A 14,636-nucleotide genomic window follows, 5' to 3' on the forward strand; every position below is an offset into this window, starting at 1 on the left:
AAAGAAACTATAAAAGCATATTTTAGGTTAATCATACCGTTTATATATGTTCACTGTTCCATGTCAAAAAAAGAGAAAAACCAGTACTTGCTTTTTATACCACTTTATTCCAACCTGAGCACCTCAATATAAAACTAAACACTGGTGAACTGTTTTCCTTACTAATTCTGAATTACTGTAAATGTACAAGTTCTGCTAGCAGTTCAACACTTAAATAGATTAAATCATCTCTGACACATGGTAGATTTCATATAATGAAAATACCTAAAACAATTAGTGCAATATACTGAACTGATCAAAATAAAATGAACTTTGGAAAACAAGGCTGCAAGATTGTTACTAACATACGGCAATATTTATGTTACAAATTACTGGTACATTGTTTATTATGGTTCTAGCCATGTAGGAACAACTGGAGCCCCTTCCTTTCAAAGGGAGAGAAAAGGTAAAATTAGCTGTTTTAGTAACTGTACATTTTGTATACTTTTAAGCAACTCTTAAATATTACAGAAAAAGTAATAAACATATATGGAGACTACAGTGCAGTACCCTATTTACAGTACAGCTGAGGATCAAATTTAAAATAATCAAGTTTGAATGTACATAATTGTTAGTGCATTGACTATATTACGTCCAAAGGGAACGAAAGCCCCCTCCCTGCCCCCAAACAACAAAACCTATGTAATGGCCAGCAGTGAATGAACAGAAATCACAGACACCTGGTTTATTTCATTTCTGTTGAAGAGCTCACATGTTTGAAGGGAACACTATCCATTAAGATCAGTTTTCATATTCCTAAAACAAGAGATTATATTTGACTTTTTTTTACCCCACTAAAAATACCAGGACAGCTATAATTTAGATGCCACTAATGTTCATTTTTTTCACCCTTTCACTAAAGATGTGGCACTGTTTTCTTGTGGTTAATTTGTTAAAACGTGGAATGTACATTTTAAATATGCATACTAAGAGAAATTACCAGTTGCCTGAATACCATAGCTAAGCATAAATATCCTTAGAATCTCCTTCTAAAAAAAGAATGTTTTCTGAAAAGCCCAAATTAATAAGTTCCAAATCTTTTTCATAGAAGTGGCTGGTTAACTGGGTTTTCATCATCATTTGTCTCTATCCCTGGTGATGAGAAATGATTCCCCCTAACCGTCCAAGGAAACAAGCATACACACACAGCTCTCATTCCCCCTTTCTACTTCTGAAACATTAGTCAGAGGGTCACATGCATGTTATTAAAAATTAAGTTCAAAACACTTAAAATAATTCTGTATTAGAAACTTGACTCTATCATAAGTCTCTTCTTTTTGGAAGTCATACTGGGCTGGTTAAATGCTCCAATTCCACTGTCATTAACATCGAGGAAGCAGAAGAGTATTCCAGCAAGTTCAAACTGGAGGTTTAGTTACTACAACACTGACTCCTGGTTGGCTGCGTGGGTTCAGTAAGGTCTACTCCTCGTCCTCTGGCAGAATTTGCTCCTGGATTCTGTGGTTCATTCTTTGGCAACTTTTTAGCTGAGAGACAAATTGTCAAAATACACACAATTAGAATATTCATATTAGAATTACTTTCATCTACTTACTTAAAATCTTTTTTTTTTTTTTTCCAGCTAGGTTAACCCAAAGAATCACACAGCAGTATGTTCATTCTTTTCAAATGTTTACTGAGTACCTACCAAATACTATGGACTGGTCAGTCCTTAGGTCAGTGGAGTTACACACATAAAATTAAAACTTAATTTACTAGAGCTATATTTAATCTTTTATATATTTTCAGTTAATAATACCAGAAAAGTTATACTTTATTTGATCATCATTAATACTTCTATTGTTTAAGAAAATCTAAGTTAATAATGATGGCCAGCCGGTAAGTTTATAAAGAATCTTAGCTTTTACCAATATTCTCTAGACTGCCATAAATACTTTTCTGGAACAATGTGGGATTATAAACAAGTACCATCACCATCATCCCGTAAGAACCTGTCCTCTTACTGTGCTACCTAATTATCATCCCAAATTCTGGCAGATCACATCTCCTATTTTCTTCCTGGTTACACAGACTTTACCCTTCAAACATCTACCGCTTTCCTCTTTTATGTCTGATCAAGAACCCTAATCCGATTCACCAGTAGCTCTGCCTAGTTATGAGTTGCCTTGATTCTGAAGGCTCTATCTCAAAAAGCTGTTTCCCAATTTTGAGTCAGGTGATCTTGGCTTGCCACATTTGGATGAAGCCCTCAACCAGCAATCAGGGTTTTAGTTCTGCTAAACTCCATACAGCTAATGGCTGTTCTCTGGAGCCTGGATCTCTCTGATTTAAAAATTCACCTGTTACATACACTCTGCTTAGATCCCAAAGATCCTTGATGTGGGTTCACTAAATATTAACTAACTCTAAGAGTATGGATTATAAAGGTGACTAGATACATTGGTCTCTATCAACCTTGGAGAGGGACGACTATGGCTGAGTTCTAGCTTTACCTTAGCCTTGGCTCAGGTTAAACAAAAGTTAAACATGTTCTACTTCAGTATCTGAATGCCATGAGCATTAATCATCTTTAGAATCCCCAACAATTTAGAATCCCATTCCACCTCAATGGAAGTGAGAACCAGGAACACTGAAGTTTGGGAAGAAAAGCCTTCACCTTGGGCCACTTCTCTAGAAATGGCTCTATGGATCGTAGGGTAAATGGTAATAAAATGGCAAATTTCCAGTCAAATGTATTTTCAAACAACGCCTTGTAGGGACAAAGAGTAGGCTAGCATTTATAAACTTTATTATAATACTAAGTTAGGTTTTGGACTGAGTGATCATTTCTTCCCTTTAGTATACTCCATGGGCTTTCTGTAATTAGATCTGAATGAAATTAGGAGGTTGCGGGAAATAAATTGGAATGAGGAATTTTGGCTTCTATCGGTTTACTGTGCAAAGATTAAACTAAAACACAACTCTGAGAAGCAGTCTCCTGTCTCCTATCGTATTAAGCATTACACCAAAGTGAAGCTGATACTATTTGTTTGGTATATGGATAATTGGAGTTTACCAATTTGCCCCTGAATTAGGATTGTTAACAGGCTAAAATCCTGGATCAAGCTAATGAAGATGTGCAACGAAAGAAGCTATGCAATCATGATCTTATCAAATTGAAAGAGAATGATAAGTTTATTGTAGATTTTCTCCCACTAAGTAACTACTCCCTAAGTCAGTAAGAGTGAAAATATGAGTGTACTGTGTGATCTAAGTTACTAACCTGGTAAGATAAATAGGCCACAAATCAATTTATGCTTGGTATTTCTTTCAAGGGAAGGAACACTGCAATTTCAGGAAAAAAACTGGCAATTCTAATATGTAGGCTACTCTCTGACTTTCTGACTGGAAAAAAACATTATTATTAGCACATCTGAATAAAAGGTACAAATTAAATAAAGCCCATTTGGGGGCAACTGGCTGACTCAGTCCGTAGAGCATGTGACTCTTGATCTTAGGGTTGTGAGTTCAAGCCCCACAGCGGGCACAGAGATTTCCTTGATTTGTTACTAGTTTTTTAGATATGGTTCTGGGTATAATCTATTCTGTTAATAAAAAGAGCGTATTATTGCCCAATCCTTCACAAGTATGTCCCTAATAAACTTCAAACCTGAGTTTTGCAGTAAATTATTTTATACAACAGTAAGGTTTTTTCCTAATGAGCCACCATTAAACTCTCTTGCCTAGTGAAAGATATTCTGACAGTACTTGCAGCATTTACTCTGTTCTTTAGCCTCTGAATCAGCTGTTAATTGGTTAATTTGTATGACTTCAATAAAAAAAGAATATTTCTTATTTGGGGATAAGTTTATGGGCACCCAGTTAAAAATCATTGCCATATAATAAAAATGTTTGGGAATGAGAAGGGCTTGGTGCACGAATAGTGCAGAGAGAATAAAATGCGAGAGCCACCAAAGTAGACCATTCTCACAGAATCTACACCTTAAAGTTAATGGAAGGAGGTTGGGGGGCCTGGGCAGCTCAGTCAGTCAGGAATCCAACTTCTGCTCAGGTCATGATCTCTTGTGCTCTGTGCTGACAGCTCAGAGCCTGGAGCCTGCTTCGGATTCTGTGTCTCCCTCTCTCTGCCCCTCCCCCTGGTTGTGCTCTCTCTCTCTCTCTCTCTCTCTCTCTCTCTCTCTCTCTCTCAAAGAATAAACAAACATTAAAAAAAAAAAATTACTGGAAGGAGGTTAAGGTCAATAGAAATACTTATATTTTTGTTACAGAAAATAGAAAGCATCCTTATTAGTACGCTAACTTCATTGCTTTATAATCAACAAATGTGGAATCACAATCATTACCAGTTAAAATTACCTTAAAGGAAAAAGTAAGAGCACTAGGTAGGTCAAATGACCACTGAGCTACTATAAAGCATGTTATTTATATATTAAAAAAAATTTTTTTTAATGTTAATTTTTGGAGAGAGACATAGCGTGAGCAGGGGAGAGGCAGAGTGAGAGGGAGACAGAGAATCTGAAGCTGGTTCCAGACTCTGAGCTGCCAGCACAGAGCCCAACGCAGGGCTCGACCCCATGTAACTTGAGCCAAAGTCGGATGGATGCTTAACCAACTGACCCACCCAGGAGCCCCAAGCGTGTTGTTTATATTGTTCAGAGCACCTCTGTGCCTCAGTGCTTTGAAACTTTCTCCATTAAAATATTTGATTACAATAATTTGCATATTTACATAACATGTGCATACTTGAGTTGTATTTGTCAATCAGTGGTTTGAAAAGAACGTGAGAAAGAAAAATAGCCCTTGTTCAGGGCAAAGTGCACATGAAAACAGTCATTCATCAGTGAGAAAGAAATCTCTTTATGCCCATATTTTGCCCTGATAAATATTTAAAATTTTTTTTTAAGTTTGTTTATTTTTGCAGAGAGAGAGAGAGACAAAGAGAGGATGAGTGGGAGAGGGGCAGAGAGAGAGGGAGACACAGAATCCGAAACAGGCTCTAGGCTCTCAGCTGTCAGCACAGAGCCCGATGCGGGGCTTGAACTCACGGACAGCGAGATCATGACCTGAGCTGAAGTCGGACACTCAACCGACTGAGCCACCCAGGTGCCCCTGCCCTGATAAATATTGCTCTGAGCTTATTTTCCTTTTCTATAAAAAGTATAATCTAATAGAAAAACATATTTATCCAAACTTCTCATTGAAATCTTTAGACATATATCTGCTTGAACTATTAGCTCAAAGTCCAGGCTTTCAACTCACCTAGAAGAAATTTAACTAAACTGAAAAGTACTACAACCTAATAAATAGATAATAGTCTTTCAAATTTAACAATATTACTAACAAAATAATTCTTGGAACGGATCTAGAAGAGAAGAATCATTTAAAAAAAAAAATCACGAATTTTTAAAAAGATTGGGCACCTGGGTGGCTCAGTCAGTTAAGCGTCTGGCTCTTGCTTTAAGCTCAGGACATGGTCTCTTGGTTTATGGGATCAAGCCCCACTTCTGGCTCTGCACTAACAGCATGGAGCCGGCTTGGGATTCTCTATCTCCCTCTCGGCCCCTTGCCTGCTTGTGCTTGCATGCTTAGTGCTCTCTCAAATAAATAAATAAATTTTAAAAAGACAAACCAAATATGCCTCAGTGTAATTTGTTTTGCCTACATTTACTGTTTGAAAACTTACCTATTGCCATGAATATTTCATTTACATTCATTGATGTTTTAGCTGATGTCTCCATGAATAATAAACTGTTGTCATCTGCATAGGACTGTGCTTCCTGTTTATAGAACAAAAAAATGAGATAAATACTTTGCACATACTATACCTGCCTTATTTTTGTTATAGAAAAAGAGGCTTATTACTACTCCAACTTGACTACCTATAATCAGCAACTGGGTAATAAGCAATTACTACTAAAGGTAATAGGGAGATAACAGCACTCTTGTAGGATACCTTTTCAAATTTCTTTTTGCCTTAACTTCTTGCACTATTCCATTCTGATTCATCTGATCTGACATTAAAATTTGATTTCAAATAGTGAGTTCCAGAGGGTGGAAAATTCTCCTATTCTAAATATAAAAGTCTCTTCGATCTCTATAGCAAATTTTATTTATGCTCATTACAATGAAGACAAAGGGAATCCTAGTATCTAATACTGGCTTCAAACACTAAATGGCTAACAATATTTTGAGTATGTCATGAACCATTCCTTTAAAAATTACTATATTTTTGTCATGCTTTACATTTTATATATATTATTGCCTTTAAGCCTCACAGTTGTGAAGAGCAACCAATTATCTTTCCAATTTAAAGAAAAAAAATGAGGTTCCTTTGAATTGTGTGAGAGGGCCACTTTTGACTATAACTTAACTGCTCTATCTCCCACACTCTATGTTGGGGACGAACCATCTCAGGGTAATAGATATTATACCTCATAGGACTGTAACCAGAATTAAATAAAATCACAATTGCAATGGCAGCAATATGCTCAGCTTACTACCTAATGGTGCAAGAAATAGTAGTTCCCTTTCAGTCCATGTACTCCACCAACAGCCATCATCAAAGACAATTATGCCACCACTGATACTATACTATATATATATAGTACACACTATATATATATAGTATATACACATGCACACACTATATATACAGTATAGTATGCAGTGTACAGTTTCTACTATATACCATATATAGTAGAGAAACTAAAGAGGGAGAGAAGAGGGAAAGTTTAAAAATGTCTAACTAGGGACATTTGTTTTAAATAATTTTACTTTAGGGGTGCATGGGTGGCTCACTGGTTGGGTATATGACTTTGGCTCAGGTCATGATCTCATGATCTGTGAGTTTAAGCCCCACATTGGACTCGCTGCTGTCAGAGCAGAATGCACTTGAGATTCTCCGTCCCCTTCTCTCTCTGCCCCTTCCCTACTCATGCTCTTTCTCAAAAATAAACACAGGTAAGTAAATAAGTAATTGTGCTTTATTTTGCAGAAGGGAACATTCTTAGTTAGCTAGAATAAATAACCTATAAGTGGATTTTTGAGCCTTCATTTTTGAAGGCCCTTTTAAGAACCACGTAGTATAAGCTGTATGTGTATATGTGTATGTATGCTAATATAAACATTGGCAGATAGATAAAAAAGGTTAGGAAGGATACTAAAGTATGTGTGGGGGTAGAGGGATTAGGGTAGGAGGCAATCAATCTTTTGCTTTATAGATTTCTGCACTATTTGTGAAAAATCACTTCTTTTGTAATTGTTTAGATCAACAAAATCTTTGAGAGTATTTATATATTACAATTATGTGAAGATATTTAAAAATTCAGATTTGTCATGAGAAGCATTTTATTATATACAGTAGATCAACATTTCCTTAAAAAATTGATATTTTCTATTATTTGCATGGCTTTAAAATAACTAATTCAAGTGTAGATACAGAAGGAAAATTTACAATACATATGTGCCTTCAAACATACCTGGAAATCAACAGCTCTTTTATTTGCAAGGTCAGCCTTGTTTCCTGATAAAGCTATTACAATGTTAGGACTGGCTTGCCTCTGAAGTTCTTTAACCCAGTTTTTGGCTCTGGCAAAGGACTCCTGGGAAACAAAGAAACAGCTATTTGGCACAGGCTCAAAAAATGGTTAGGGAGAGTCTCTGTAAGTAAGACAAAGCTACAAACTCTTCAATGTAACTCGGAAAGAAGTGCTTAGGATTATTGTATTATTTGAGACAATTTCATCTTTTTTTTTTTTTTTAATCAGTTCTTCCATCTCATGAAAGCTTTGGCAGAAATGTCATGGTTGGGTATCAAAAAAAAAAAAGTTAAAAAAAACCTTTTCTCTAATTGAAATTCTGAATACAAGAAATGTATAGTCAAAGTAGTTTCAGTGTAGAATACATTTCTACTTACCTCATTTGTGATATCATATACAACTATGGCTGCTTGTGCTCCTCTGTAGTACATTGGTGCTAGGCTATGGTATCGTTCTTGACCAGCTGTATCCCATATTTCAAACTTTACTGTTGTGTCATCAAGACACACAGTTTGGGTTAGAAAAGCAGCTGAAAGAAGAAAATGTCTGCAATAAGTTTAGCATCATTTCCCCCCTAATATTTTCACAGTATAGAAACCACGTGGACATAGGATACACTGTACATGAACAGTTAATAGTGGCTTTAGACACCTGAAAGGTCTGTGCTTCAAAGCTTGATATACATACATGCTTGTTAGACCTTCATAGGAAAATCAGATTCAAAGATTTTTCTACATTCTTAAAAAGTTTATTGTAACACTAGGTTTAGTAACATTTCTTAAATCGCTCTACACATTACAAATTTAAGAATTTTTTAATTTTAAAACAGTTCAAGAAATATACACTGATATTCCTGAAAAATAGCAAGGGGCGGGGAGCTGATAGAGAGGACGGGCATACCTATTACTACACCACCTACATTGTCAACACCACGCCCCCTGCTCCATTCTCCTGGTATTTATTGGCATAGTCTGCTGATTTAGTTCCAGTCCTTTATGACTAAGTATTTTTTGTTATGATGTTTTTCCTTCAAAACATGATAAAACTTTAATTTTCGTAATCGTTATGAACTCAACCTAAACTTAATTTGTTAAATTCAGATTCAATATTAACTCCTGTTTCAGTCCTTGCCATAAGGACTTTTTGCATATGTGCTCTTTCATCAGTTCTTTTCTTAGATTTTAACAAGAAAGTATCCTTTTTTTAAAAAAGTAATTTCTACACCAAACATCAGGCTCAAACTCATGACCAAGAGTTGCAAGCTCTACTGACTGAGCCAAGTAAAGTATTATTTTATGGAGATATTTTTGCTTTTAAGGTTAAGAAGTCCGCTGTCCAATCTTGCAAATTACATATCACTTATTTTCTGAACTGCTTCTTGAGAATAGGAAGTAAAATTTCCATCATAATCCTCTTAGCTCTAGGAATAAACATCAGGAAAAACACTGTAACGGATACTTTAAAGAAATGAAAAGAAATCGATTCATAAAAGGTAGTTTATAATCAAGTGAATTGAACTTTAAAATATCAGTTGTTAGGGGGTGCATGGGTGGCTCAGTTGGCTAAGCATCCAACTCCTGATTTCAGCTCAGGTCATGATCTTATAGTTCCTGAGATAGAGCCCTGCATTGGGCTCTGTGCTGACAGTGCAGAGCCTGCTTGGAATTCTCTCTTCCTCTCTGCCCTTCCCCCACTCATTCTTTCTCTCACTCTCAAAATAAACTAAAAATTGTTAGAGTAAGTTTCTAAGTGTAGCTAGCTGCACTAAAATAGAGATACTTAGAACCAGACCTACACTTAACCATTTTTTAGCAGCATGCTGACATCTTACAGTTGTTTTCCTGCGTTAACTTTGGTAATTAATCCTCTGCTACTCTATCATTCATTATAAATTAGTATGCCCTTCCCGTTTACTTTCAGCTCAAGGTGTGATTATTCAACTTTCTCCCAAACTGGCACAGTATTAAGTTATAAAATTTTCTAAAACTCTGGGGTGCCTGGGTGGCTCAGTCCGTTGAATGTCAGACTTTGGTTCAGGTCATGATCTCACAGTTCATGAGTTCAAGCCCCGCCATCAGGCTCTGTGATGACAGCCTGGAGCCTGGAGCCTGCTTCACATTCTGTGACTCCCTCTCTCTCTGCTCTTCCCCTGTTCACACACTGTCTCTCTCTCAAATATAAATAAAGGTTAAAATTTTTTTTTTTCTAAAACACTGTCCTATCATGCAAGAGAATTATGATCCATTTCTGTAAACTGTAGTTTATCTAGTGATGTCAATTTTTCATAAGTGACTCACTAGTTAATATCACATATGCTGAATAAGCCAAGTCTAATTAGATTTTATTTTACCTTAAATATAGTATTTATTTTTCACTGTATTTTTTATAAGGTCAACTGGTTGCTGGCTTTATATTAGCAACTATAACCTTCTCAGTTTTATAAATGTCATAATTGGAAATATCTTTATCTTAAGCAGATTCTAATGAATAGTTCTGTGAATTCTCAGAAGTAGCTAATCATAATTAAAATATGTTCTAATTCATTGACCTTAACATACAAAATTAGCAAAAATATTCCATTTACTTAAATCCTGTATATATGGTAAAGGACACCAAAAAAAGCACCACGTCGCTTTTTCAGTCAAGAAAAGTTCTTCTGCAGAATCAAAAAATATTTTTAAACACTTAAGCCTCAAAAACAATACTCCTTTTTTTCATAAAATGAAAAAAGGAAAAAGATGCATTACAAACTATAGGCTATTTCTCAAACTATACTGTTTGATGCAACTTGGAAAAAAAAACTGGATAATTTGCATTCAGACTGTTTTCTCTTTTCTATGTTCACAAATACACTGGGAGTAAAAACATTCATTTACACTTCCATAAATCAACTCTAGGCTCAGAGACATAATTAATAGTTATGCTGCCTTAAAGGAAATATAATCTGAATCTCAAACCAGTTAAAGATATTACAAAAGGCTACCAATCTTTTTTTAATAAATGCATGTACAAAAATGACAAATAAAATACAGGCAAGGAAATTTCAACAAATACATTAAAACAATAACCCATAACTGTAGATTCACAATCACAAAGCACTCACACCAGCAGGCTAAAAAAGAAAAACCATGTATTTAAATAAATGACAAAAGGGCATTTGAGGCAATATCCATTCCTAATATACATGTAGGAATCTTCCTTAAAGTTTATCAAGTGTCTACTGTAAGCCTGAAATTAGCATTTTGCTTAATAGGAAAGCACTTAAACAGTCTCTCTAAATCTAGAAACCAAACAAGAATGTCCACCATCACCATTATTTATTAACATTTCAAATATCCTTATAATAAAATAGATTATTGTGGGGTGCCTGGGTGGCTCAGTCGGTTAAGCGTCCGACTTCAGCTCAAGGGCTCAGGTCATGATCTCGCAGTTCTTGTGGGTTCGAGCCCCGCATCGGGCTCTGTGCTGACAGCTCAGAGCCTGGAGCCTGCTTCAGATTGTGTCTCCCTCTCTCTCTCTCTCTGCCCCTCCCCCACTTGTGCTCTGTCTCTGTCTCTCAAAAATAAATGTAAAAATAAAAAAATTAAAAAAAAATAAGATTATTGAAAAGAGATTATTTTTAAGAGGCATGACTGACAAGGAAATCCAAAGGCATTAACTAAAAAAGAACAGATAAAATAATGAGTTCTTTAAATGGGCTAGAACAGATCAAAGTCAACAGCCTTACAACACACTGGCAGTAACCAGGGTTTTAGTTGTTATGCTTGGAGGAAAATGGATCCCAATTATATTAACAAAGAACAAGAACAATCAATTCACTTAACTCCTCTTAGCATCCTTCATCACACCCTATTTAATAGCCCACAACTCTGTGCCATGAACATTTTCACATTTTTTATAAACACTGATTTATGTAATCTTTTTCTTCTAGACTAGGAGTCTCTTGGGAAATTACTGTTAGCTATTCTTCTCCATACCCAATAATAAAAATCCCAGTTCATATAAATATTCAAAATGTTTGCTAAAAGAAGTTCATAAAAGATATGTCTATTTTGGGGGTATCTTTGATAACATCTGAATAGACAAATAGTTCCCAAATGGGGAAAAAAAATAGACATTTCAAAAGGCCTCTCTCTACCCAAGTTATTATATAACTAACACAGTATCAAACAAAATACCATCAAGATCTCTTTAACTTGGTTAACACCATACTGTTATTCATGTGCTATGATAGAGCATAATGATGGGGGTGGAAAAAAAGTAACAGTATTAAGAGGCCAGGGGGATGGGGTTTTAGGGTACATCAAAACCACATTAAAACAATTAAAAGTGCTGTAGTGCCACAAGAACAGAAATATTATGTTATGGGACAATTCAGCGTTACTGAAACATTACATACTGCAAGGCCATCATGATTCCCTCATGTTCGCAAATTTTCAAATACCTCCCCCATAAAACTTAACTTCCCCCATAAAACTCAGTGAAGTACAGCTGACATCTTCAAATCCTTAATGCTTCTAAAATCACATTGCTAATCATTTATAAAGTTATAAAAATAAATCCTGACACTCAAAATATACACTACTACATCGATACTGTAGCAACATTAACCACCACCAACTTACCTTAATCTGCACAACCACTTTAATTTATCCAAAACGTCTATTTTCTGGCTAAGAACCATCACTTTCTTAGACCTCTTCATTTTCTCTTCAATTCATCACCAGCACTAGCAGTTGGTTTTCTTTTCGGGCCCATATTTCACAAAGAAACAGCTTTTATCACTTCGAGAGTTACTGTGTACGCGACGACAAGTAGAGAAAAACAAAGCTGTGTTGAGATGTGGGTGCTGGCCTGTCTAATAGGCTCCCTCTTTGAGCTACAAGATCAGTTCCTATTGGTAAGCCTGGCAGCAAGCAAGTAACATTTCAGTTTCAGCAACACTACAAATTAGCAAATCACAGACCTTGCAGTCAGCTGAGATAGCTGAAACTGTAAATGTTAAATCTGCAAATACCAAAGGCCTATAATGTGCAAGACCTTCATAAATAATAAGCAAGGAAGAGACACTGCAATACAATGAGCCAGGGGAAAAATATCCAAAGCATTATCCGGATAATAGCATTATCCAAAGGTTAATAAATCAGAGTTTAATCTAACAACTAAAATGATTCTACATGAATTGAACAGAAGGGCATAATAGAGAAAAACCAAGGAACCAATACCACCCCAACCCTCAACTTTGTATCAAATCTGATAGAAAAGGATTATGTTATTAGAACTGACCAAAAATCCTATATGACTATCAGTTTGATTACATAAAAAAATTTGAGATTTTATCTGCCAACATGTATCATACACCCATAACACAGGGATGAACACATTTTTGGAAAATTTCTACAGTGAATATTAAAGGATTAAATTTTAATATGTAGATAGCTCATAGAAATCTTAAGCAAAACTCCCAAAGCATCAAGGATAAATGTGTAAAGAAAATTCACAAAAAAAATATAACCTAAGAAAAAAAAAGTCAACATCACTAGTAACAAAATCATCCTTACAGCAAAAAGTCGAAAGAAAAGTTATTTTACTTCCTTATGAAAAAAAAACAACAACCTTGAAAAAGTGTGGCAAAAACTCACATTGCTGGTGATATAACTGTTTTGAAAATAATTTTGCCAGCATGTAGCAAAATAATGAAAATGCTGACACTTGTTAATCTAGTACCTCATGGAATCTCCAAAAGATGGTATGGGGAGCAGGAGAATAGGAAGAAGAAACCTTTAGAAAGAAAGAATTTTGTACTTAACAATTAGAAACAACCGAAATGTATAAATGCAAAGGTACTGGTGACTTCGTAGGTATTAAATAGCAATTACATTAAAAATGGTTATAAAATAACCTTTAATTGCCAAAAAGTAAAAAATATATATATATATAAATTCCTGGTAGGTATATGGTACATCTATGTAGGAACATGACCAGAAATGCACAGAAAAAACTAAAATAACAGTAGTCTCCTCACAGTAGAATCATGACTGAATGTTCTCCCTTATACGTAGTGGATTTGAGGCCTTTCAAAACTGAAAGGTAAGGAATAGAATTGCTAGAGAGAAGGGTCTTGGTTGAGGTTCTCAGAAGCAGATCATAAAATCCAAGTTAGAGACTGTTTGGGAGTGATTTGCAGAAGCAAAGTTTTTTAGAGGCAAGGAATTTAATAAATGAGTTCAATGGATCTGAATCAAACTCCAAGATGAATATCCAATCAGGGAGAAGGATGGCAGGAATTGACCGAGCAGCATCAAGAAGCAGGTACCAAAATTATCAGGGTAGAAACTGGCTTGTTGGGAAGAGTATCAATAGCAGTAATTGAGTATAATGGATTTTCTCAGATAAGCACTGACTTCAGATAATAAAATTGTACACAGGGGCGCCTGGGTGGCGCAGTCGGTTAAGCGTCCGACTTCAGCCAGGTCACGATCTCGCGCTCCGTGAGTTCGAGCCCCGCGTCGGGCTCTGGGCTGATGGCTCAGAGCCTGGAGCCTGTTTCCAATTCTGTGTCTCCCTCTCTCTCTGCCCCTCCCCCGTTCATGCTCTGTCTCTCTCTGTCCCAAAAATAAATAAATGTTGAAAAAAAAATTTTTAAAAAATAAAATAAAATAAAATTGTACACAGAAGAATATACGGAAGTCTAAAGCTAACAATAGGCAAAATAAAAAAACTAAGCCTATTATTTCCCATTAAAATCATATGTGCATTGTGAGGAGTACCCAGTGGATTATGACAGCAAAAACCACATATTCAGGAGTTACATTTCAGTTAATGTAAGTAACAGAAGGGGGATAAAAAAAGACTAGGGCAGACAGGAAAACATACAGTGACTAAACCCAAAAAGAAAATACTCCAAAAGCCTGGCAACAAGGTAAAAAACAATTTAAAAGAAAAAATTTTTTTTAATGTTTATTTATTTTTGAGAGGGAGACACAGCATGAATAGGGGAGGGGTCAGAGAGAGAGGGAAACACAGACTCTAAAGCAGGCTCCGGGCTCTGAGCTGTCAGCACAGAGCCCAACATGGGGCTTGAACTCACAAACTATG

At 35.7% G+C, this 14,636-nt stretch overlaps 1 protein-coding gene across 2 annotated transcripts in view; it reads right to left on the minus strand.

The window, feature by feature from the left end:
* Positions 1-87: 87 nt before the first annotated feature.
* Positions 88-14,636, minus strand: part of RAB5A (RAB5A, member RAS oncogene family) — a 30,598-nt gene continuing 16,049 nt past the window's right edge. For both annotated transcript variants that reach the window (XM_040480094.1, XM_040480095.1), the window contains exons 3-6: positions 7,916-8,067; positions 7,479-7,601; positions 5,684-5,777; positions 88-1,526 (exon numbers count right to left, since the gene is read on the minus strand). In XM_040480094.1, the coding sequence (XP_040336028.1) occupies positions 1,411-1,526; positions 5,684-5,777; positions 7,479-7,601; positions 7,916-8,067 (485 nt within the window). In that variant the 3' untranslated portion in view covers positions 88-1,410. The remainder of the gene's footprint in view (positions 1,527-5,683; positions 5,778-7,478; positions 7,602-7,915; positions 8,068-14,636) is intronic.

The sequence above is a fragment of the Herpailurus yagouaroundi genome, unplaced genomic scaffold, assembly GCF_014898765.1.
Source record: "Herpailurus yagouaroundi ecotype Mexico unplaced genomic scaffold, PumYag 159, whole genome shotgun sequence".
In the NCBI taxonomy this organism is placed as follows: Eukaryota; Metazoa; Chordata; class Mammalia; order Carnivora; family Felidae; genus Herpailurus; species Herpailurus yagouaroundi.